Genomic DNA, 27,408 nt, shown 5'->3' with positions numbered 1-27,408 from the left:
GTCTATGAGGACGTCGAGAACAGCAACACTTTATTTAGTCTGATGATACCCGTATCTCATTCAGGCTGAAGCAATATACAAAAACAGTATAGGCTTCAGAGCTGTAATTACTAATCCCCCAACCCCCCAAATCAGCACCAGTGAAAACGAAAGTACCATTAAATAAAAGCACTTCTACCTGGAATGCAGATGTTCCTGGTGAGGTCCATCAAGAATTTGCCAACAGAAATAACATACCCAATTACCTTCAGGAAGTATATTACGAACGCCAGAAATCACGTCCCCAAGTGTCAGTACCACAGTATGCTACCCCATCCCATCCTGTTTCCTTCTCTCCCATGACAGGGTAACTGTGCTGGCACAGGTGTTATTCAGGCTGAAAGGCAGGGATATTTAAGGTAGGCAGAGGCAGAGGATCTAAAGCACAGAATTTCTGCAAGCTTCAAAGGCTTCTGTAGTTACACGAACACTACAGTTTATAAATAAGAAGGCTGCCCAGAGAGATTCACGGAACTGCCCAAGACCACCTATCTAGTAAGATCTTCTTTTGACAAAAGATATATATCCGGGTCAAAATCCAGTCCTCTGATTTCCTAGGGCAAGGAACTGAAATTTCCACTTGAGAGCAGAAAAGAACTCCAGTAAACTACAATCTAACTTAGTTCTTATCCTTACTCTTCTCAATCAAAAAGTACCACCACTTTCTTCACAAGAAATCCATGTGGTCACAGACGGAGACATTTCACAACGCAAATTAATCAAACTGTTTTATCATGTGCCATCCACCATTTATAGAAATGGACTTGTGACAGTGAAGCCTCTTTGGTAAAAAGTAAGTGCATTTACCTGTACACTTGGTTCCAACTTCTTCAGTCGTTTTCAGCAACGCATTTGAAGTGTGTTATCACTGTATTTTTAAATTACAGAATATCAGAGATACTTATATTTAAACATTCCATTCTCTGAGGGAAGAGGGACAAATTCTAACTAAAACAGTATATGGGTATTTTTGTGTGCTTCTGATTCTGAGGAAAACAACCCTATCACGTGGATCTTTCATCATATCTGGCATCTAAACTGGCTAGCTATTATACATAATTAATTGAAAACCTTCTTAACTGTTTATATACCATATCTCTTTTTAAAGTAACAAGGTATGTCATGATCTTTCACTTAAAAAACTTCCTATATCCTGCCACAGAAAACAATGGATTACATTTACTCTGTTTTTTAAAAGCCATGAACCAACCAAAATAATGTAAGGCCATAAACAAGCTATTTAATAATCTGATGGTTACATTATTGTAACTTGCACATACTTCTAACTTGGCTGTGGTTATCAATTTTATTTGGTCTTATTCCACTTTGGTAACCAACTTGAGAAAAATAATTAACAATTAGAACTTTCAAGAAGAAAGGATTTTCCTTTCTCTTCAGTGATTTCATTATCTTAAGATAGGACTATAAGGTTATGAGAAGTCTTTTAAAATAAACATGCCAAAATGCATGCATCCAGAAACATAAAGTCCTTTCATTACTGATTACGTTTCTAAAAACTACTTAAAAAGTCGTTATTTTGGCTTGAATGAGGGGGAAAGGAGGCTATTTTTTGTAAAGGCGCAAATTTCCTTCATCCTAGGACACAGACAAAATGAACCAGAGATACAGGAAGAAACCAGTAGAATTTCTATTAATATTTCTTCCCTCACCTTTCTAAGATATCTATTTTTTCAAAGTGCTGTATAAGGTACAACAGTAGAACCTGTACAATTTGTAAATATATATACATATGTATCCTGAAGCTTTATACTTAAAAATAGAGGTATCAGATAAAAAAAATTGGGGTACAATTCTTCCTTCAAATAGACATAACTACTTTTTTTTTTTAAGTTTCTGACCACCAGAAGATCATTAAAAGCGATCCCTTTGCTTTTATCTGAGAGAATGCTGACTCAATAATTTAATATGTAATCCTCATCAGAAATTCTGTGAGTCTATAAGCAGCAGCAAACAGGCAATCGTGGTAAGTGAGAAGTATTAGGATACGCTAGAGTCAGACAATCAGCAAAGGACAGAATGACCCCAAGTTATCACAAATAAAATGCTAGATTTTGTTCAGCAAGGGAATCTAAGATTTTAAATACTGAGATTCAAAATGCTCTAGAACATAAGAAAACAAAATGTTGAATCTAGGAAAACTTCAGAAAAAATTACTGAAGTTTTATAATTTCAAATGAAGATCACACTACAAAAGAATACATAAAAGTCAGATAGCTATGATTAAAAACTGGGGGGAGAAGATGTCATCATAAATAGTATAGAAAGTAATCTAGACACTTGACAAGAATACTTAATCGAAACATGATTCTCAAGTAAAAGATAACTGAACATAAAGGCCTGAGAAAATATTTAGGTAAGTTTCTTCTATATATTTTATTCTAAGGGGTGCAGGCAGTTAAATGATTTAAAAAAAAAAGGAAAAGAAAATGATGTAAGAATGAAAACTTTACGGTTTTGTTATTAAATATTTAAAAAGTAATGTAACAGAAAGCTATAATTACTAGTACAACTGGTAAGGAAAAAGATGAGAAAAAGAAAACAGTGATTTTAAAGTATTAAACAGATGAAAATTTGACCAGTAATACTGATGGACCTCATTTTAGAAAATAATATATAGTTCTTATAGTTGCATAGTTTATCACATAGGACACTAATTTGTCTTATATAAACTTAAAGCTTTGGACTAAAGGTATCCTGAGATGAATTATACATGTGATATATACATGAAAACTGTACTAAAAATAATGTTAGTGGCCTATTAAGCATTTTAAATACAAAAATTAAAAGGTATAGAAAAAAAGTTCCAGAAGTTATGAACACAATGATGGGGATCTCTTACATCCCTAATATGGTCCCTTGCTGAGTAGGAGAAGAACAGAGAAGGACGATCCTTGAGTTGGAAAGACTATAAACTCACAGTAAGTACACACTATACATGAGTCCTAGCAGGTTTGTGGCACTGATATATTATCACATCCAACTGGCTGTGGGGTTTGTCAGTTACTTATACTAGACAGTAACTGGCTGAATTTTTCCATTTAGATGTCAATGTTTATGCATACACACTCAAATTTTATAAAGGCAATAAACTGAGAAGTAAAATTTGCTTCACAGAAATCAACATTACAGTCAATTCATTTTATAAATAATTCTCTTCCTTAAAAAGGGGGAGACAGTCATATTTTAAAAAGACTTTTTGAAAGTATGATACATACGCTGGTTTAAGAACAAAATCATTTATTTATGCTCCTAACTGGTCCTTTCCTATTTCTATCCTTGCCATGTCATCTGAATGACGGCAAATCCTGGGGTTCCTCTCCACTGGAATTTTTCCATCTGGTATTTTTATACCAAATAAACGTAAAGCACAAACTAACATAGTATCAGTTTTTAAGTATTCTTTGAAGCCTAGTAATGTAATAAGTAAGAAAAATGTATATACACTGCAATAAGGGCAGCTTTTTTTCATTTCACCATTCATTCACTTTTACAGGGCAAAAAGTATACCAGAAACTACGTAAATGATGTTACAGCATGAAGGATCTCAAGATAAACTGGGAAAATGATACATGTGCCAGTTTGGTAAAGAGAAATTCATCAAAAGACAGAAAAATACAATGTGACTTGGGAAAAGGTCTATCAGTTAGAATATTCAAGTTGGAATGAAAAAGATTATAATCTGTTTGATAATGTTTATCAAGAAGCAATATATTAAAAATTTTAATGGAAAATGTGAATTCAAGTTTTAAAATTACTATTTGAGGGCAACATCCTCTACATGCAGGAAAACACAAAAAATAAAACAAACAAACAAATAAACTGAGGAAAACAAACCACTAGGATGACATATCGGAGGTGAAGATGATGCTGTAAACGTGAACCTCCAACATGAGTCACCATTGAGATTACTTGCCACAGATGGGATCGTTTGCCAAAAAGGAAAGGAACAAGCTACCTGACTGCGATCTTAGAAAATACACATTAAATTTTCACGTGTGGTATGAAGCACGTTAGGTCAACTCATTTAATATAATCCTGAACTCAATTTTTCAGTTGTTTAAACAGTGTTAAATAACAGTATAGCACAACTACGGAAATGATAAATATTTAAGATTAAAATGTCGGTGGAAAACGTACTTCATACAGATCAAAAGGAAAGCCTTTGCTCACAAATACTCCTGAAAAGGAAGCCAAAATAATCCCATTAGAACTTTACGAGAGAAGAGCCCCAAAAGTCCAGTCTGAAAGAGAAGAATAAATATACAAACTATGAAGCAAAACCAGGAATATAGAAGACTTTGAAACATCTACTTATATCCATTTTAATGAACAATTAAAGGATACAATGTGTTAAAGACATATTTAAAAGACTACTAGTGGGAAAAGACAGATGAGTCAAATTTTGTTTATATCCTAAATAATTACAAGAGACTTTGAAAATGTAGTGTAATTCATGTTTTCTTTCCAGTTTAAAACTTTCTATCCATTGCCTCTATCTTTGGTGTCACTGCCACCAAGAAACACAGTATACAGCTCAGAAGTCTAATTTCTATCTTCAACTAGGAAAAAGTAAACCAACATTATTCCTTTAAAAATAAGATATAAAGAATGTGATCCTACTTAATTTTGTCTCGTGGTCCCACAATATCCTGAAATGTCATGCCGAAATGTCAAAGTGTAAAAGGGAACATCATCATTTGCTATAATTGCACCAAAAATTTAGCTCCTGTACGCTGGTGTGATGACAGCTAGTAGTACACAGAGGCTACAGAAAGACGTAAAATACGTATGTTTAGCTCACAAGTAGTCAAAGGAAGGTTCAGTTTAATGTGAAACTGGAACATGGACAGCATAATGCCTTCACGTAAATATGCTACAGCTTTGTTCTCTTGCAGTTTAAAGGGATAGTGTAATTACCTTAAATTTACACAAAACATTATGAAACATGGTAGTTGTTCATGATTAAAATAAAATAGCAATGTAAATTAATTTAACAGTGTTAAATATATTCACATGATCACCATTGTGATTCAAAATGGCCACTAATGAAGTCACACAGCAGTATATGTACATAACGTTTGCCACAACAGTGTTTTTAAGTTTGACTTTTTGCAGACCAGGTAATTTCATGAGACAAATAATCTTGTATCAATTCTTTCATATTATGAAAGGAATTAAATGTTGTAAGTAGTTTCATTCCTCTAGGGGGCGGGGGAAGGGAGAACCTCTAAAAAGTCAGTGCAAATTGAAGAGAGTTCTACCTTCTTGAATATTGGAACTTGTAGACCAAGATAGATTCCTATAAGCTGAGGATAAACAAACCTTAAGATATTAAAGAATCTCATAACATTGTCAGCGGCTTTTAGCAGGTATTTGCCACAAAGAGGAATCCCAAGTCCTATAGCAGAGCCTTCTGAGAATATGGTTGCTGTGGCTGAGGTGGCTGTTGACTGCCTCCGGGTTGAGGCAACGATGATGATGTTAAATTATAGTTTGGCACCTGGGACATATTAGTTCCTGCATTCTGGTATATAGTGACATCGGCAGTAGCAGCAGCAGCGGCAGGAGGAGGACTATATACTGAAGCCTGGTTGGGGTATGTATTTCCTTGAACAGAACTGACCATTGTGCTGTGGAGGGGGAAAAAACACTCGATTAGATCAATACTGACTTACACAGCCATGTAAATAGAGATAAACAGGAAAGCTATTCATTAAACTTTCATTCATTCATTCATTCATTCAATCGATTCCATAAATATTTATTAAACACCTCTAAGAGCCAAACACTGTTATTTTAGGCACTGGGATATCATAAAGAAAGAAGGAAAAAGAGCTTGGAGCTCATCATGAAGCTTAAATTCTATTAGGAGAAAAAAGGTAATAAATTTATAATATGTCAAGTGGTAATAATGGGTATGAAGAAAAATAAAGCAAAGTAGGAGACCAAGGGTACCTGGGACAAGAGATTCCAGTCTAGAACAGTGGTAGGGGAAGGCAACGTTTAAAAAGAGAGCCAAATTATGGAAAAAGCCTAAATGTCCATCAACTGATGAATGGATAAAGAAGATGTGGTTTACATATACAATGGAATACTACTTGGCAATGAGAAAGAATGAAATCTGGCCCTTTGTAGCAACGTGGATGGAACTGGAGAGTGTGATGCTAAGTGAAATAAGCCATACAGAGAAAGACAGATACCATATGTTTTCACTCATATGTGGATCCTGAGAAACTCAACAGGAGACCAGTGGGGAGCGGAAGGGGGAAAAAAAAAGTTACAGAGAGGGAAGGAGGCAAACCATAAGAGACTCTTAAATACTGAAAACAAACTGAGGGTTGATGGGGGGTGGGGGGAGGGGAAAGTGGGTGATGGGCACTGAGGAGGGCACCTGTTGGGATGAGCCCTGGGTGTTGTATAGAAATCAATTTGACAATAAATTTCATTTAAAAAAATGTAAAAAAAAAAATAGTAAATAAAAATAAATTTAAATAAATTTTAAAAAAGTAAAAAGAGAGCTGAAAAAAGTGGGAGACGGAGTCATACTGATTATCTAGGAGGGGAAAAGTGTACCAGGCAAAGTGAAGAGCAAATACAGAAGCCTTAGAGAAGAGAAAAATGCCAGGCATGTTCAAGGAACAAAGAGGAGGCCATGATGGAGGCAGAGTGAGCAAAGGGGAGAACAGTATAACATTTAGTGGCAGAAGGAAGGGGGAGGACAGCCCCACAACAAAGATTCTGTCTGAGTGAGATAAAGACACGGACTGGTTGGTTTGGACAGAAGAGTGATGTAATTTGACTTAGGTTTTAACAGACTCACTTTGCGCCAATGATAGATACAAGGATACCTGAAAGGAGGCCGTCCATGTGAGAGATGACAGTCAGCTAGAGCCATGGTGGACATGGTCAAGAGGGGAGGAAAGGGCGGATTTTGAAGGTAGTGCCATCAACATTTGCTAATGGGAAGTGGTCAAGAATGCCTGAGGTTTTAGAATGGAGTACCTGGTAGAGTGGCCATTCACTGAAAGGAAGACTACAGATAAGCATTACAGTAGATTTGGGGAGGGAGAATCAAAGTACAGTTGTAAACACATCAAGTGAGAGACCTAGAAGATTCACAAAAGATACTGGACGGGTCTGGAGTCCAATGAGAGGTCAGGACTAGAAATACATCAAACAGTTATTGGCATACACAGCGTGTTCAGAATCACAGGCCTGAATGAGATCCCCTAGGGAGTGACTACTGAGAAATAAATCATTCACTCAACACTTAGGTGAATACTTCTTATTTGAACCCTAGACCTAGAAACAAGAAAGATAAAGAGGCACTAGGCAAAGAAGACTGAGGAGTGGCAATAAGGTGGAAGGAAAACGAAGAGAGAATGGTCCTGGCCAAGTGGAGACAGTATTTCAAAAAGGACGGGACCACTGGATCTGACAATACAGAAATCACCAGTCCTTGACAAGAGTAGTTCCAGTGCAGTGGGGGAGATGAAAGCTTAATACCCTTGTTTCCCTTACTTCCCTGGAAATATAGGAGCACTGAAAGAAGCCTTCGATCTACCCTGACCACAGTTAGTATCGGTACCATGCCACTGTCAGATTCAGCCTTCCCTCTTGCTGAAAATGATCAGTGTCAGTGCTCCCATCCAAGGCACCCTCCACTGTGCGTGGCTCCTAATCCACCAAAACATTCCTTCAAACTGTTTGCTGCCTCTGCTTCCTCTCTCCCCATTCCCAACCTGCTATCTGAGTTTCAACTATGTGCAAGGCACTAGGTTAGCTATACAAAGAGAAATACTCAGGGCTTTAATACTGAGATTTCTTCCCCCACCCTTTCTATGAAAAATGTAAAACAATCTATGCACTGGGCAATTGCCCAAAATTTTCAAAATGTTGCCTATTTCTAAACTTTTCAATCGTTACATTGTTTACAAATCAGTCATTTGTAAATTCAGTGCTCTTGTACTTGGCACAAATTAAACCAATTCATTATGATCATAGATAATCCACTTACTGCCACGTTCCACCAACTAATGTAACCACTCAAGTAATGATTAAAGGCATTAACCTTTATCATCTATGTGTTGTGTTGTGAGATATAAAGTACTGGAAGAAGTCAGATCTGATGTCATTACTTATATTAGTAAGGGTCACGATACCTGTACGATAAAATGTTGAGACTAAGTGGTAAGCTCTGGAGCCAAAATGCCTGGTTTTGTATCCTATCTAAGTGGGCCTTAGTCTTACCCACCATGCCTCAGTCTCCTCATCTATAAAAGAGGGGTTCTTCATAGGTTATTAGAGTAAATGAGTTAACACATGTAAAGCATAAAGTACAGTGCCTGGTACTTACTGAAACTCCCCATAAATGCCAGCTATTACTGTAATCATTCCTGCTTTGTATTACATCCTTTACCTCAATTTACAGTTCCACCATCCACCCAAGGGCAGATCCTAGCAATTCACCCAATACTTCCCTTTCATATCACTGCTCTGCCCTAGCTCCCTACCTTGTCACCCATATGCAATCATTTGTCAATCTCCTAAATAACTTTCCCCATCTCTTATCATTTTATCCTTTAGACAATCATTTTTGTCTAATATATACAGTCACCCAGCTTCTTACCTAGCCCCTAAGAATTCATCTATATTATTGCCACTTGAAGCCCTTTAATGAGCTTTCCCAGACAGGACCCAACCTCCTTAACATATCTAGGACCATTCATTGTCCTTGTCAGTAACTCCAAGCCTATCTCTTCCCTGTCCCACCAGAGTTGAATCCTTTAGTAAAACTGTACTATTTGATAATGCTTAAAATGTACCACACGTTTTTATAACTCCTTGGTTTACTCCTTCCATGGATATCAAGCCATTTCATACTACCAAAGTCTTTGCTCATGACAGAAAATCTTTCTTACTTTTTCCCTCCAGGCTAAGAATAACAAGCTTGAGCATATTTTCTTGTAAACATTCCCCAAACCACAAGGCTCCTAAAGCACCCTGCAAGTACCTCTATTTGTAATTTATGTGATCGTTACATAATCTGTATGTGTTTGCCTCTAATAACCAGTAAGCACCTTGAGGCTAAGAAACTAAAATCAATGGTCACCTAACATTTGACCAGGGAGTCGAGAATGTTCAATAAAAAAAGGATAGCCTCCCTCATAAATGGTGTTGGGAGAGTTGGATAACCACATGCAGAAAAATGAAATTGCACCTCTGTCTTATACCATTCATAAAAATGAACTTGAAACAGATTAAAGATTTGTATTTAAGCCCTGAAACTCCTAAGGGTGCCTGTGTGGCTCAGTCAGCTAAGCAGCTGACTTTGGCTCAGGTCATGATCTCGTGGTCTGTGAGTTCGAGCCCCACGTCGGGCTCTGTGCTGACAGCTCAGAGCAGGGAGCCTGCTTCCGATTCTCTATCTCCCTCTCTCTCTGCCCTTCCCCTGCTCGCACTCTGTCTCTCTCTCTCTGTCTCAAAAATAAATAGATATTAAAAAACAAACAAAAAAAGACTTGAAACTCCTAGAATAAAACAGAGAAAAAGCTCTTCGACACTGGTCTTGGCAGCAATTTCTTGGATGATAACAAAAGTGTAGGCAACAAAAATAAAAATCAGCAAGTGGGACTACATCAAATTACAAAGTGCAGCAAAAAAACCAATCAACAAAATGAAAAGGCAACATATAGAATGGGAAAAAATGTTTTAAATCACGTATCTAATAAGGGGTTAATACCCACAATATATAAAGAACTCCTATAACTCAACAGCAAAAAAAAGAAGAAAGAAAAAACAAAAAACCCTAACGGCCCAATTAAAAAATGGGCAGAGGAACTGAATATACAGTTTCCAAAGAAAACATAAAATGATCAATACGTACATGGAAAGTGCTCAATATCACTAATCATCAGAGAAATGGTAATGAAAACTATAATGAGATACCGCCTCACACATGTTAAAAGGGCGATCATTAAAAAGAAGTATTAGCAAGAATGTGGAGAAAAGGGAATCCTTGTGCAGTGTTGTTGGGTATGTAAACTGGTGCAGGCACTCTGGAAAACAGTATGAAGGTTCCTCCCAAAATGAAAAATGGAACTACCATATGACCCAGCAATCTCATTTCTGGATATATATCTATAGAAACTGAAGTCGGGACCTCATAGAGACATCTGCACTCCCACCTACCCTGCAGCATTATTCACAGTAGCCAAGGTATGGAAACAACCTAAGTGTCCATCAGTGGATGAATGGATACAGATATGGGGTTTATACACACGCATGTGCGTGCACGCACACACGCACACGTACACACAAATGGAATACTCTTCAGGCCCAAGAAAGAAGGAAATTCAGCCATTTGTGACAACTTGGATGAGACCTGAAGACATTATGCTAAGTGAAATAAAACACAGAAAGACAAATACCATATTATTTCACTTATATGTAGAAATCAAAAGAGTCAATCTCAGAGGACAGGTGTGGTTACTAAGGTTTGGGAGTTGAGGAAACTGAGGGAATCCTGAATGAAGGGTATATACTTTCAGTTATAAGATTGAACAAGCTGTCATCTAACGTACAACATGGTAGTTCTAGCTAATAATCTTGCGGTTTAGGAAAGTGCATCAGTACTACCTTACCCAATTACCAGTAAGATCATCACAGGATGACAGAGATCTGGACAAGTGATTGTCCACGAACAAAAAGTGTATGTAAAAGAATAAGAAACTGCCTTCTAGGTATGAACTGAGGGACACTTAAAAACCTGTAAACTGGTGCAGGAAGACAAAAGAAGACAAAATAATTGCTCATGGACCATGATTCGTAATTACAAAGCAGCACACCTCTATCAGGTGTACTTCCAATCCCAATTCTTGCTCTTCCCAATTTTGTTATCCTACATTTATTTTGTCATCAATTTCCTCATTTAAACACATAACACAAGTTTTCTTAAAGTTTTTTTTTAATGTTTATTTATTTTTGAGAGAGAGAGAGAGAGAGAGAGAGAGAGAGAGAGAGCGCGAGCATGAGCGGTGGAGGGGAAGAAAGAGAGAGGGAGACACAGCATCAGAAGCTGGCTCGGGCTCCAAGCTGTCAGCGCACAGCCCAACGCAGGGCTTGAACTCACAAACTGCAAGATCAAGACCTGAGCTGAAGTCAGATGCTTAACCAACTGAGCCACCCAGGCACCCCACAAATTTTCTTACATATTTATAAATATATGGTATACATGGGTGTATACATGTGTATGTGCCTTTGTGAAGCCTTTGCAAGAAATTAAAAAATTTATCTCATTGGCCCTAACACAGCACCTGAAATTCCCATCAATACTAAATATTTATTTATCAAATATTTACCAAGTTCCTACCAGGTGTAAAACTCTGGGCTGCACAGTATGCATACAAAGGTGAAAGAGGGGCCTGGGTGGCTCAATCAGTTATGCGTCCTACTCTTGATTTCGGCTCAGGTCATGATTCCACAGTTCATGAGTTCAAGACTTGCATTTGGGTTCTGTGCTGACAGTGCAGAGCCTACTTGGGATTCTCTGTCTCCCACTCTCTGCCCCTCCCCTGCTCACGATCTCCACCCGCCCCCTATTAAAACATTAAAAAAAAAAAAAAAAAAAAAAAAGGTGAAAGAGACTTAGCTCCAGCTCTCCATATTCAATAGTTTAGTTTAGGGATATAAGCAAGTTTATAGTTTAGGGATATAAGCAAGTTAAAAAGTGACAGTAAAACAGTACACCGTGTGCTGGGGTCCTGTGACAGCAACAGAAGAGGAACAGTGCTGGAGAGGAGGGAAGGCAAAACAGGTGGTCTAGTAAAGACAAAGTTCTAAGAACTAAAGAATAAACAGAATTAGCCAGGTTTTTAAAAAGGGCTAAATATTTTAAGGAAATGTTCTACAAAAAGCACCTACTGAAATGTGCATGTATCTCTTGAGAGATGATATTAACAGCCACAATGTATCAGCAGATGAGGCCCCAGACTACAGAGAAGGACCTGCACCAGGGATTTCCATGACCTGACTGCAGAAGCAGACACAGCAACAGAGGACAAAAGTCAACAAGACACTGCAGCTCTAAAGCACAATGTAAGGTCAAGCACCTACCAACAGATTAGTTCATTTACAAGGACAATTTCTCCAGGCCCTGACCTAAGAACTGTTCCCAAGCAATCTCTAGTAACAAGGTTGCTAGAGCAGTATGTGACACAGTAACAGAGGACTAGCTGGAAAAGAGGCAGCACTTCTGGCTCCATAGTAAAGTATTGAAGAAGTTCCTAGTTACCTTATGTACATTCTCAACAATACCTACCTACCTTGTATCTAGTTTTTTAAAAAAAAAAAAAAGGATGTTACTCTTCCAAGAACAGCTGCTCACTACCAATTTGCTTATGTCCCACCTAAGGGTATTCATATTCCTCCAAACTCAACTTAAAAAAAAAAAAAAGTCTTAGAACAGAAAGAGCTACACATAACATTTTTTTCCTAACCTATATAACCCAATAGTAAATTCCTTGTTTTTTAATGGCTATAACAGGCCTCCCCATTACCCTTCTTCTTATGGTCACTTCAGAATACTAGATGTGATCACAAAATGACATGTGAAGATCTCTAAGCATCCCCTGTATGACTCTTGAGAATGAATAACACAGTGATGTTAGTAGAGCAGCATTCCTGGGAAACTTCCAACACTAATGGAAAGGTTTCTACAAATTGTGCCTGTGCCAACAAGAAACTTCAGCTGTGCGTCAGAAGAATATCGTGACTTCTAGAATGACACACTGCTGAACTCTTACTGCCTATCTTTTATTCACTTTAAAAGAAAGACTTCAGTTTAGGTTCCCATTGAAGCAGCAAAAACATATCATTATAAATCTCATCATACATAATCATTTAACTACGTGAATAGGCATTAGAATAAATAGCCAAAACATGGGCCTGTCTTTTCATATTCAGCTACTTGATGCATAAACCATAGAGGCATATAGCTTCTTGTATCTCTCCTTTCAAATGGTTTATCTTGCCGTGATATATACTAAATTCCAATGTAGGGCAAAAAGAAGGAAATATTTGTCTTAAGACACATCCCAGAACTATAAATTCTATAACAGTAATGATAAAAACATTTAAATTTCATATGAAATTTGTGGAAGATAATAAATTATAGTTACTGAATTTAAGTTTCATTAAAGTCCTTAGCAAGTATCATCACATACTCAAATAAAAACAAAACCAAATTATGGGCTGGGTTTAAGATGAAACCCATGAAATAATTTACTCTGAAAAAGACCAGAAAACTGGATAAAGCCTCTGCAACAAAGGACAAAAAAGGATACCACTGAGATAGGCAGGAGAGGCAGAGATACCGTCTGGACAAAGAACCCCATCCCAGGCACGGTGATCTACAATTGGGAGAGATCTCAAATACACACACATCTTCCCTGGATAGTGAGGGGTCTGTGCTCAGGGACCCCAACCTTCAGATCCTGCATGAGAAGAGCTCCAAATATGCTGGGTTTTGGAAAAACAATGGTGATTTAATCAAGGAAAGCCACAGACTTCAGGGAACTTGTTCTTGGAAGAGCTAGAGATGGAGACTCACTCAAAACCCAACACTAAAACAACAGTTTGAAAAGCGCCTGGACTCTATGTAAACAAGAAATATTTACTAATCTTGAAGTGCCCACCAGAGAGGCAGGAAACTGTTGGGACTTTCTCCAGGGACAGAGAAACTGGTAGGAGCCATATCGGTGACCTCACCCTACCTTGAGAATGTCAGGGTTAGCAGCTACCATTTTGGAGCTATCTAGCCTACTGCTAGCTAGAGCCACAGTGAAGAACTCTGCCCACACCCAGCACAGCCATGAGAAATGGTCAGGTGAGGGCAAGAGCCATGCCTGCCACCACACTGCAGCACATCTGTGAGTCACGGCCCAATCAGGCACCAGCCCTACCCACCCCCACACCACAGACTGGGCCCTGACACAGCAGACAAGCATGCACAATCCACACAGGGGACACCCTGTGAGCACCAAGCTCTGCTCAGAAGGGATTATGCTTCTTGTGCTCCACACAAGGCCACTCCTTCAAGACAGAGAGGTAGTTAATCTACCTAACACAAAGAAAGTCAGGCAAAATGAAGAAACAGAGGAGTATGTTCCAATGAAAGAACAAGAAAAAAATATCAGAAAAAGACATTAATGAAACTGTAACAAGCAACCTCATAGAGTTCAAAGTAATGATCATAAAGAAGCTCAGAAACTGATCACACTTCGAAGAAAAATGGATGAACAGTTTTATCTTGAACAAAGAGAGAGAAAATATAAGAAAGTACCCAACAAAAGTTATGCAACTGAAAAATACAATAAATGAACTAGAAGATATACAAGGCAGGTACAACAGCAGGTTGGATGAATCCAAAGTTTGATCAGCAAACTGGAATTCAAAGCAACAGCACTCATCCAGAAGGAACAGAAAAGAAAAAAAGAAAAAATAAATAAATAAAACAAATGAAGACCTTTAATAAAATATCAAGCAGAATAGCATTCCCATTACAGGGTCCCAGAAGGAGAAGATAGAAAGAAAAGACCAAAAAACTTACTCTGAAGAAATAATAGCTGAAAACTTCCCCTTATCTGGAGAATGAAATGAACATACAGGTCCAGGAAGCTCAGAGAGCTTCAAAAGACATGAACCCAAAAGATCTACACCAGGACACATTATAACTACAACAGTGAAAGTTAAAGAGAAAATCTTAAAAGCAGTAAGAGAAAAACAACTTATTACATACAAGAAAAACCCCATAAGGCTATCAGCAGATTTTTCTGTAGAAACTGAAGGTCAGAAGACAGTATTTATAGTGCTAAAAGAAAAAAACTTCCAACAAAGAATCATCAAGCAAGATCATCACTGAAAATTGAAGGAGAGATTAAAAGTGTTCCAGATAAACAAAAGTTAAAGGAGTTAATCACCACTAAACCTGGCTTTTCAAGAAATGCTAAAGGGATGACTTTAACATGCAAAGAAATGGCACCAATTAATAATAAGAAAACATACAAAAGCAAAAATCTCATTGGGAAAGGTAAAAACATAGTAAAGGTAGATCACTCACTTATAAAGCAAGTATGAAGATTAAAAACCAAAAAGAGTAAAATTAATTAAAATGCAATAATTAGTTAAGGGATGCTAAAATAAAAGTGCAAAATGACACATCAAAAATATAAAAACTGGGGGTAGTGGGAAAAATGTAAAGTTTTGGAATGTGTTCAAATTTAAGTTACTATCAACTCAAAACGGACTGTTATATACATAGTAAGTTATATGTGAATGTCATGGTAACCACAAAGCAAAAACTTCTAATAAGTACATAAGAGAAAATGTAAAAAAAATCTAAACATACAATGAAGAAAGCCATCAAACCACAAGAGAGTAGACAAAGAAAAGGAACAGAAAAGAGCTTTGAAAACAATTAACAAAATAGTAAATATACACCTTGATAGGTATATATTTACTTTAAATGTAATATATAATTACTTTAAATGAAAATGGACTAAACTCTCTAATGAAAAAAAGATGAAATAAATGAATAGATTTAAAAAAAATGACCCATCTATATGCAGCCTACAAAAGACGTACTTCAGAAGGAAGTCCAGAAACAGACTGAAAGTGAAGGGCTAGAGAAAGATATTCCATGCAAATGGAAACAAAAATAAAGCTGAAGTAGCTGTACTCACATTAGACAACACAGACCTTAAAAGACTGTAATAACAGACAAAGAGCATTACACAATGATAAAAAGGTCCAATCCCAAAAAGACATAATGTTTAAAAATATACATGCATCGAACATAGAAGCAACAAGATAGATAAAGTAAACATTGACAGACCAAAAGACAGGAATGGACACTAATACAGTAATAGTAAGGGACTTTAACACCTTACTTACATCAATGGATAGATCATCCCAACAGAAAATCAATAAAAAACATCAGCCTTAAACAACACATTAGACCTGACGAACTTAGATATTTATAGAACACACCATGCAAAAGGAAGAGAATACACATTCTTCTCAAATGCATATGGAATATTTTCCAGGACAGACCATATGTTACACTACAAAATAAGACTCAATAAATTCAAGAAAACTGAAATCATATCACGCATCCACTATGGCCACAATGCTATAAAAACTAGAAATCAATTACAAGAAGAAAACTGGGAAAACTACAAATATTTGGAGATTAAATACTACGCTACTGAACACCACTGAATCAAGAAAGAAAGAGAAATTAAAAAAAAAAACACCTAGAGACAAATGAACAGAAATATGACATAGTACGATCTATAGGATTCAGCAAATGTAGTTCTAAGAGGGAAGATCAGAGCAATATAGGCCTACCTCAAGAAACCAGAAAATCTCAATCTAACTTTCCACATAAAGGACCTGGAAAAAGAAGAACAAATGAAGCCCAAAGTCAAGAAAAATAAGGAGATAATAAAATCAGAGAAGTAAATAACAGAGACACATAAAATAAACACATACACACATAAATAAAACTAAGACCTGGTTCTTTGAAAAGATAAAGAAACTCAAACCTTTATGAGAAAGAGAGGGCTCTAGTAAACAAAATCAGAAATGAAAAAAGTTTTAACTGACCCCACAGAAATACAAAGGATGAGGAGCAACTACTACAAATATATGCCAACAAATTGGAAAAGGTAGAAACAATGGAAAAATTACTAGAAACAATCTTCCAAGGCTAAATCATAGAGAAATAGAAAATCTGAATAGACCAGTTACTATAAGATTGAATCGGTAATCAAAAATCTATCGATGAACAAAATTCAGGACTAAACAGCTTCACTGGTGAATTCTACCAAATATTCAAAGATTTAATAACTATCTTTTTCAAACTCTTCCAAAAAATGAAGAGGAGAGACTACTTCCAAAATCATTTCATGAGGCCAGCCTTACCCTGATACCAAAACCAAATATGGAAATCACAAAAAAATGTCATTACAAACCTATCGCTGATGAACATTGATTCAAAAATCAACAAAACATTAGCAAATCAAATTCAACAGTACATTAAGAGGATCAAACACTATGATATCAAATGACATTTATTACAGGGATGCAAGGATGCCTCAATATCCACAAATCAAACAATGTGATACACCACATTAACAAAACTAAGGACAAAGATCATATTTCAACAGATACAGAAAAAGCATTTGACGAAATCTAACATCTACTTCTGATAAAAACCCTCAACAGAGGGTTGAGGTACAGAGGCACCATGGGTACAGAGGCACCATTAGTCAACATAAGAAAAGATATAATGACATAGGCACAGCTAACGTTATACTCGATGGTAAAGAGCTGAAAGCTTCTCCTCTAAGATCAGTAAGAAGACAAGAATGTCCACTCTTGCCACTTTTAGTAAGCATAGTATTAGAAGTCCTAGCTACAGCAATTAGGCCAAAAAAAAAATAAAAAGAAGCAAGGATGGAAGGAAGGGAGGGAAGGAGGGGGGAAGAGAACGTATCCAAACTGGAAAGGAAGAAGTAAAACTGTCACTATTTCCAGATGACAGGAGAGTACATGGCAATAAGCCAAAAGACACCACCAAAACAACTGTCAGAATACATGAATTCGGTAAAGATACTTGACAAAGATTTTATAAACACACAAAATCAATATATAGAATTGTAGCATTTCTTATATACTAATAATGACTTATTAGAAAGAGGAACTAAGAAAATAATCCCATTTACAGCTGCATCAAAAAGAATAAAACACCTAGAAATAGATTTAATGAAGGAAGTGAAAGACCTGTACACTGAAAACTGTAAGACACTAATGAAAAAAACTGAAGATGACACAAAAAAAAGAAAAATATTTTGTACTCATGGTATAGAAGAATTAATGCTGTTCAAGTCTCCATACTATCCAAATCAATCTACAGATTCATTGCAATCTCTATCAAAATTCCAAGAACTAGAACAAACAGTTCTAAATTTTGCATGGAACCAAAAAAAAAAAAAAAAAAAAAACCCAAATAGTAAAAGCAATCTTGAGAAGAAACGACAAAGTTGGAGGTATCATGCTCCCTGATTTCAAAGTATACTACAAAGCTATGGTAATCAAAACAGTATGGTATCAGCATAAAAAGAAACACACTGATCAGTGGAACAGAATTGGGAGCTCAGAGTTACACCCACACCTATATGGACAATTATTTTACAACAAAGGAGCCGAGAACATGCAATGAAGAAAGGACTGTATCTTTAATAAATGGTGTTGGAAATACTGAACAGCCAAATAGAAAAGAATGAAACTGGACTACCAGCTTACACCATTCACAAAAATGAATTCAAAATGGAGTAAAGAGGGTGCCTGGGTGGCTCAGTCAGTTAAGTGTCCAACTTCAGTTCAGGTCATGATCTCACAGTTCGTGAGTTTGAGCTCCGCGTCAGGGTTTGTGCTGACAGCTTGGAGCCCGGAACCTGCTTCAGATTCTGTGTCTCCCTCTCTCTCTTTGCCCCTCCCTTGCTCTCTCTCTCTCTCTCTCAAAAATAAACATTACAAAAATATATACAAAATGGATTAAAGACTTGAATGTAAAACTTGATGCCATAAATTTCCTAGAAGAAAACACAAGCGGTAATAAGCTCCCTGACATCAGTCTTAGCGATATCTGTATGGCTCGGACTCCAAAGACAGAGAAACAAAAGAAAAAAATAAACAAATTACATCAAAATAAAAAGCTTCTCCTCACCAAAAGATACCATCATCAAAATGAAAAGCAACCTACTGAATGGGAGGAAGTTTTTGCAAATCATGTATCTGACAAGGATTTATCCAAAATACATAAAGAATTCACACAACTCAACAACAAAAAATACAAACCATCCAATTTAAAAAGTGGGCAGGTGATATGAATAAACATTTTTCCAAAGAAGACATACAAGATGGTCAAGAGGCACAGGAAAGACGCTCAACATCAGTACTTATCATGGAAATACAAATCAAAACTACAATGAGATATTATCTTACACCAATTAAAATGGGTATTATCAAAAAAGACAAGAAATAGCAAGTGCCGATGAGGCAGTACAAAGAAGGGAACCATCACATACTGTTGGTGGGAACGTAAAGTGGTGCAGCCAACATTTGGAGATCCCTCAAAAAATTAAGAACAGAACTACTCTATGATCCAGCTCTTCCACTTCTGGATATGGTAATTACCTGAAGAATACAGAAACATCGATTCGAAAAAGTAGAGCCCCCCTTTTGTTCACTGCAGGATTATTTATAATAGCTAAGAAATGGAAATAACCTAAATGTCCACCGATAAGTTAATGGATAAAGAAGATGTACGTGGGGTGCGTGTGCCTGTGTAGAAGTATGTACAGCGTACATATACTACAGCCCTAAAAAAAAAAAAAAATTAAATCTTGCCATTTGAGACAACATGCATGGACCTTAGAAATATGTCATGCTAAGTGAAATAAGTCAGAAAAAGACAAATAGACAATATGATTTCACTCATAGGTGGAATCTAAAAAACAAACAAACAAACAACGAAACCAAACTTAAAAGAGAACAGACTGGTGGTTTCCCAGAGAGGAAGGGGGTGATGGGGTAGCTGGAATGTGTGAAGAAGGGTGATGGATGGTAACTGGACTTTCAGTGGTGATCACTTGGCAGTGCATACAGATGTACAATTATAACGTACATCTGAAACTTCACATAATGTTATATGGCCAATTTTACTTCGATAAAAAGAAAAATGATAGGAAATTTAAAAAGGACAGAACCGAGACCTGAATACAGCCGTTCAATGAGTCAGTAAGACAGAGGAATAGCCTTCGGGCTAGTAATGCAATACTGCAAGGGGTCCTGTAGGACCCACTCATCACCGTAAACAGGGCTGACCATCTGATATTGGTGACGGCATCCATCTATCCTAGGTTGTTCTTATGCAGTTCTTACGGTTACAGATGAGTGGAGGCATTTAAGAGTTGTAAGAGCACTAACTCCAAACAGTAGTCAAATAACAGTCAAAACTCAAATTACTTAGGGTAAGAAGCCTGAGTCTGCTGACTGGGAAGGGCTGGGTTTACAGATGGCGGAACAGCTCCTTGGCTGAGAGAAGACAGCTGCTCTGGGGGAAGACTGTAGCTCCTGAGATGGCTCATCTGTGCGCTCCCTGCAACCAGGTAAGCACCACTCTGAGGAGGCCCTGGGTACACCTAGAACAGGTCATGATTTAAAAAAAAAAAAAAAAAAAAAAAAAAAAATTAGACTTTCTAAGATTTTAACAGGTGTGCCAAAATTTCTTTGTAGAGGCATTCAGTTACAAAGTGAACAACGAAAGCTCCAAAAACTTTTTAAAAGTTACTTCTTTTGACAGGTATTTTAAAGAATACTTTTCAGTGAAGTGGGCTTTCTGATCATTTTTGTTCTTAGGTAAACAAACCATGAGCTACACTCAGGTTTATTTCATACAGAAACAATAAAGGAACTTATCTTGAAACTAATATTATCTCTCTTTCCATACTGATATTTTAAGTACTTTCATAAAAGGAATCTCAAAAAATGTTTAAGAAGTCTCTTTGAATTCAGTTTTATATCAATAGACTGCATGTGCTTATAGATACAATTTGTATTTCCTAAATTACAGTTTAGTGAACACAGAGCAAGCTAACTTTCTAAAGCAGGGATGAGCAAAAACATTTTTGCAAAAGTCCAGATAGTAAATATTTTAGGCCTTGTGGGCCTTTCTGCCACAACTACTGAACCGCCCATATAGAAAGTAGCCGGAAACAATGTAAAAACAAATGAGAATGGCTGTTATAGCAAAGGTTTATTCAAAAACAAAAACAAACACAAAAAAACAGGTGGGAGGTTGGATTTGGCCCTTGGGCTATGCATCCAGAAACAGTATTTTAATCTAATGGGATTGATCTCTTAAATGCCCAAAATCTAAAGCACACAAAATACTCTAATTTTCTATAGTATTCATTCAATCTTTCCATTTCACATGTTTGAAAAGAGAACTGTGTATGTGGTCAGATTTTTGCCAGCTGTTGAGATAGTAACACAGTCATCAGGAGAGAAGACAATCATCTCAGCACTTCGTTTAAGCCCTAAGAGACTGACCATACATACATCAGAATACAGAAGGTCTTCACTATAAACAGAGGTATTCCAGTTCTCTTAAAAGCATTTTTTTTTTTTTTTGTATTTGCAAATGGAACATGAAGAGGAATTTTTTTGCTAAAACTGGTATCAAGAGCCGTGAGTAGGTGTCATCTAGCCTCACACTGGACAAGTGTGGCTGGTCAACTCCAGGGATCCGGTCCCTCATTTCGAGGAAAGTGGGCCATGTTATAAGAAAAAAATTAATTTGCACAAAGTTTATGCCACCCACATAAATAAAATGGAATGCTTGGCTAGGTCCCTATACAGTGACCATACTGAGTTTGTGGGAAAAGGGCTCCTGAAACAGTCACTTAAGGTGAAGAAGGAGGATGCATTCTATGCCTTCTCATGTAAAGGAAGATGGAAACATTCAGATTAAAGCCACTTACTATAAAACCCAAAACTGTAGATTCTCAGAAAAAATTCGTAGTAATTAGACAATTTACTCAGACAGAAGACATGGTTCTTAACCAGATAATTATATATGAAGCTTTAAAAATATACAGATGTTTCGGCCTTTCTCTTGAACATTCTGATTCAGTAGTCTGGGGTGGGGAGAAGCAACCTGTATTTTTTTTTAAATGTTTGATTCTGATGCACACCTTTGAAGAAAAATAATATTGTGAAAAGAATTACTGGAATAATTAGTATATTATACACTGTATTTGTCAAGTAAAAAATTCTTTTAAACTTTGTTCTAAGCATTACTTTTAGAAAGTTTCAAATCTTACAAAACACAGCTATTCCAAATAATCTCAAACATAGTTGAGAATTTAAAATGATATACTTGAATTTTTAAAAGCTTACCTGAGAACCAGAAACACCAGATGACTGCATATAATACTGCTGATTCTGTAATTTTGCATACATGGAATACATTGGATCTTCATTCATTAACTTGGTATACAATGAAAGTGCTTCCATCACTTTAACATTAAGTTCTGAGAGTTCTGAATGTTTTCTGAAATATTACAGAGTAATTTCAAATACAATTGCTAATTAAATGATACAATGTTCTAAACATGACCACACACAAAAATAGCAAAAAGTAATATAAGTAGACATTACTTTAACCTTATGACAGAAAATATCCTGTATTCTAGCTCCAGGGCAACCAAAACTATCTAAGGTATGGTGCTGGCAGAACTCTAGCTTATTGTACTTGACTTTGTCTTGAAATAACTAGGTATCCCTAATAAATAACAGATGGGTGAGTCATCTGTGGGCTCTGGTAATGTCACTTATAGCATTACAATGATTAGAACAGCTAGGTATTATTTTTTAAAAAGACTAATATAATTAAGATCAAATAAATTCTCACTTAAAAAAAAAAAACAAAAAACGCAGGAAGATGGGTCCAATTCTAATTCCCACATCTAGTGGAAAACAACTGAATGAGAACTGGTACCTCTGGCAGATCTTTGGCATATTTTTAAAATAAAAATAAATAAAATTAAAAGGCAGCTCTATCCCAGCATACACTTAGAACTTCAGCAAAGAAGACACACAATATAGACATAGCACATGTTCTTTTACCTATCAATATCTTCCAGCTTTTCATCAATGAGAGGTCCCATCTGGTGACACATTGCTAAGATAACAAGATTTAAAGAAATATAAGACAACACAGCAAAGAAAAGCTTATCTGTGATAGATACTCATATAGGCAAGACTGGGTCATAGAAGAATGAGAAGTGTTCACATTTTTTTATATCATTTTAAATTTTATTTAAATATAAAACCATTCTGTAACAGAACACTACAGACAAACTCTAATTATTCTTTACGTGCAAGGTTAATGGAAAATAAAGTTTACCTTCAAGATGAAGTAACTCTGGAAGATCTGGTTGGTCATCACTGGGATCTGTACTCTGCAACATCTGTAGCAACTGGTCCATTTTGTCCTACAAGAATTAAATAGTTAATACAAAAAGCAACAAATCATTATGCAACAATATGTTCTCATTTCATTAATTAGATAATGGATGAAAAACTTTTATATTTCATACAGAGACTCCAATTTTGCTTTTATGTATTTACTATCCACGTATTCTCTTTAGTACCAAGTGAAGTCAGAGCCTTGAAAGCTCTTCCTACTTATTTTTCAAACTGCTCACGGAGACTCTCTTCTATGAGAAGAAGAGAGCCATATTTCAACTTACAACGTGTGAGTTCTTCGATCTGTTATGTCATGGTTGTGGAATTCCGTGTCACTTTGTTTTGGAGCAGCTGGTACCCTTGCCATGCTGACAGGTGTAACTTTGCTCTCAAGATGGCATTACCTATGACTAACAGCTCAGTTATTAACTTCTCCACCATGGCGAATCCAGCAGCTGCTTTAGCAAGGCACAGCTCAGCTATAGTACAGCTCTTCTTCTAAGTAGGGCCATAAGATCTTATTCTATATTTTCTTCCCACCAATGTTTCAGTCTGTCATAAAGGAAGCAGTAAGATTGTGGCTTCTCTCCTTTCCTATGTAGGGAAAAGGCTGGAAGGATCTCAAAGCAAGGACTCAGATCTATCACAGAATATTCCCTTGCAAAAACCAATGGACCTAATGAAACCATCATTACATAAACACATCTGTATATTACACAAGTACATATGTACTTAAATTTAAATTTTTAAAAATCAAAATACTGATCTCACGTACCAAAGAATGATAGTGTAATAATTACGAACTTCTCTCCATGCATGGTTCTTACATGGTTATATTACTAAACACAGGTACATTAGGTAAACAGTGTAAAAGACTACCAATTCTAAGCAGTCATTTAAACTAAAACCAAAATGCTATTTCTGGGGCGCCTGGGTGGCTCAGTCAGTTAAACGTCCGACTTCGGCTCAGGTCATGACCTCACAGTCCATAGGTTTGAGCTTCGCATCGGGCTCTGTGCTGACAGCTCAGAGCCTGAAGCCTGCTTCAGATTCTGTGTCTCTCTCTCTCTCTCTTCTCCTCCCCTGTTTGTGCTCTCTCTCAAAAATAAGTACATTATTTTTAAAAATAAATAAATGCTATTTCTGCAAAGAACAGATTGAGAGATGAACTAATCACTGGATGGTGAAAGTCGCACAAGTACATAAAAAACTTCTAAAGTCACAAGAATTTTGTATTTTGAAATGGATACCAGTTTTTAATGTAAAAGAGTCACCATTTTAATTTTAAATAGTCTAAAACGGAAGGCGTGCTACAGAAAAGACTGCTTACAGCAAAAAAAAAGTGGGGGAGAAGGGGGGTAATGTGACAGTCAACTAACATGTGGATAATTTTTGTTTTAAACACCACACTCTATTTGAAATTACCTAGAATCGAAGACATGAGGTTTGTTATACGGACCACCAGGCTGATTCGACACGCATTTTCTTATGTAATGCAACTGCCCAAATGCTAAGTTTCCCTGACCCCGTCAAATTCCCTGGCTCTCAGCACAATCTGCAGTCGGTTTCTCTAAAAGAGCACTCTTCAAACTTTGTTTCCGGTTCCCTCCAGAAGGCGGCTAAAAACCTATAAAATCCCTTCACTTATTTTTAAGATGACATATCATTTTTCATCATAAGTTTAAGATATTACAAAGGATGTAATTTCCAGAGCATTAAATAATGATCTTTGTAAATGAAACAGTCATATATTCTATTAACTATATTCAATCCAAAGAAAAATTCACTACACTAGTGTTTGTAATAATCAAAAAACCTCAAAAAACTGCAAACAACCTAAGGATCCAATAGAAGAATAATTAAATCATGCCAAGTCCATTCTATGGAATATTAAGCAGAAATTTTAAATAATGAGGTACAGAATAAGACTATAGAGACAGTTTCAAGGAGAATCTTTGCTTTGTCTATATTGCCTGAATTTTTATAACATAAAATACATGCATTAATCAAGTAATCACTTTTTTTAAAACAAGACAAGTATTTCAACTTCAATACCAAGTATGAACCACTTTCACAGAAGAAATCACTTACTTCATCAATAAAGGCTTGTTCCGGTTCTGGCTCTATTGTTTCTACCTGAACATCATCACTAAATTGTACCGTCTTCTTCTCCGTTTTAACTGCAAAACATGTAATATTCACCTTTTCCTTATAAGAAATTTAAAATTCTATTTCAAAGCACTTCAAATTCTATGAGAGAATCTGGATTTTTCTCAATATTCCCTTTGATCTGGGAGACATAGTTTAAGGGGTCATTAAGACAACAGATTTAGACAAAAATGACAGAACATTATTTTGTGGAATTCCGTGAAGATTTCTTAATTTTCTCTTCTAAGATTTTACATTTTCCTGGAAAGACACTTCACTAAAAATAAAAGGGATATTTCCAAAGCAAAGATTAATCACTTACTACATATGAGAATTTAGTGAACTGGTGGGCAAAAAGTTAAGTTTTAGAAGTAAAGTTCTTTCACAAGTAAAGTTTTACATAAATGAACTCTGCAATCAAAATAAACTCTCTTTTAAATTACCAGTCCTTTCAAAGAAAAGTCTCATTTGAAAGACCACACTATTTCATTGTAGTGAACTGGAAAGTTAGGCATATGTTTTTTGGCATGCCATTCAGTGTTTTTACTAAGAGAATCAATGACATCCAGGTCAGTGGAGGACTTTACAAGTAGCACTGGCAGTGATCTGAATTTTCCACTAAATCGGCCTACATTTTTTAGTTGCATTACTCTTTGAAATAACACTGTGGTTATGAAGGGACCTGCAAACCACTGACCAGACGCACATTATTTCTCTTGCTCAACAAAGCAATCTTTAAAAACTATTCAATGTATCATTAACTAGTAAATACAAGGTTATGATTAATAGAGCAATTAACCTTCTCCCCACAAATCCTGAGAGGTCCATACAGCTTTAAAGGAATGAACTTTCTGTATTTTTCATCCTTGTATCAATGTGGTCAATTGGTATTCATAACAATGTTAAGAAGAAACTATAAAAAGGGGGTTGGGAACAGAGCAGAAGGAAAGGAAATGTATTATTAAACTATTTAATGTGTGTAACAGAATATTACATTTCCCCCCAGTGACTCTCTTATACTAGGAAATACGCCCATTTTAAAATGAGGTTAACAGCAGCACAGTAATATTAAAAGTTCGTGCACAGGAGAAAGCTGATGTATGACACAGCCTGGATCTGAAAGCCAGCCTATCTGGCTCTACCAGTCCACATGCTGGAATCTGGCCAATGATTTTACTCTGAGAACAGGAGCTCCTATCACTCATGTATTCTGTATTGTGTGCTTCTGTATAAAATGCAGATAATGTAATCTCCAACGTAAGGAATACATTCATTCCACGTAAGTCACCATAAAGCAAAATTCTATACAAAACACTTTCAGCTGGTTTCATTTTCCCTTGGGGGTAAAAGAGACATGTGCTAGAGGTATTTTTGCTTTTTATATCTTGAGCTATTAACAAGTAGGAAGCTGGGAAAGCACGCATTGGCTGCTACCCATAAGAGAACGCACGGAGGACTCGACATCGTGCCAGCCGACCATGTACAAGTTGTCAGTGTTTTTCTCACAGGCACCGATACTATTACTATGCACGTGTGCACGTCTGCGTATAGTGTGTGTGCACGTGCGTATGTGTGTACATGTATACACATGTGCACGAAACAAACTGTTTTCACAGTATCTACCACACTTCCAAAGAAAAAACAAGCTAAGCAGGGTGGGTACTTCTCCTTGCCAGTAAGTAAAGTGGGCTTCTGATTCCTCACAAAGAATAGCATGATGACGATCATGCTAACATTGCTTTCCCAAGTTCAATAACTACATTTCTATGACAGAAGCTCTGCTGTTCCAGTTCTCCTCTTTACAGAAGTCCGGAGAGAAACACAGGAAGAAGAGCTAGAGTATTCATTTTAACGCTGCACTCTACACGATGGGGGACAAGATGAGACGGCTACATGATTGATACAAGATCTTGGATCTCAGATTGAACACAAGTCCAAGACCTTTCTATCCTTTCCAACAGCTGATTCAGGACAAAAACAAAAAACCCCAACACCCAAAAAACAAATTAAAAAAACCACCAGCATAAACGCAGGTTAAAAAGCCGGCACACAATACACTGCCATCTTAAATAGGTTCTACGACATATTTCTTGGGTTCTAACA

The 27,408-nt window shown here is 36.5% G+C and overlaps 1 protein-coding gene across 3 annotated transcripts in view; it reads right to left on the bottom strand.

Annotated features, from left to right (window-relative positions):
* Window positions 1-4,867: 4,867 nt before the first annotated feature.
* STAM (signal transducing adaptor molecule) overlaps window positions 4,868-27,408 on the bottom strand; it is a 76,452-nt gene continuing 53,911 nt past the window's right edge. For all 3 annotated transcript variants that reach the window (XM_042991173.1, XM_007081266.2, XM_042991174.1), the window contains 6 exons: window positions 25,249-25,337; window positions 23,096-23,183; window positions 22,816-22,870; window positions 22,087-22,240; window positions 20,152-20,327; window positions 4,868-5,690 (listed from right to left, as the gene is read on the bottom strand). In XM_042991173.1, coding sequence (XP_042847107.1) covers window positions 5,459-5,690; window positions 20,152-20,327; window positions 22,087-22,240; window positions 22,816-22,870; window positions 23,096-23,183; window positions 25,249-25,337 — 794 coding nt within the window. In that variant the 3' untranslated portion in view covers window positions 4,868-5,458. The remainder of the gene's footprint in view (window positions 5,691-20,151; window positions 20,328-22,086; window positions 22,241-22,815; window positions 22,871-23,095; window positions 23,184-25,248; window positions 25,338-27,408) is intronic.

This window comes from Panthera tigris, chromosome B4 (assembly GCF_018350195.1).
Source record: "Panthera tigris isolate Pti1 chromosome B4, P.tigris_Pti1_mat1.1, whole genome shotgun sequence".
Classification (NCBI taxonomy): domain Eukaryota; kingdom Metazoa; phylum Chordata; class Mammalia; order Carnivora; family Felidae; genus Panthera; species Panthera tigris.
The sequence above is the reverse complement of the archived record's forward strand: the minus strand, read 5'-3'. Positions and strand labels throughout refer to the sequence as shown.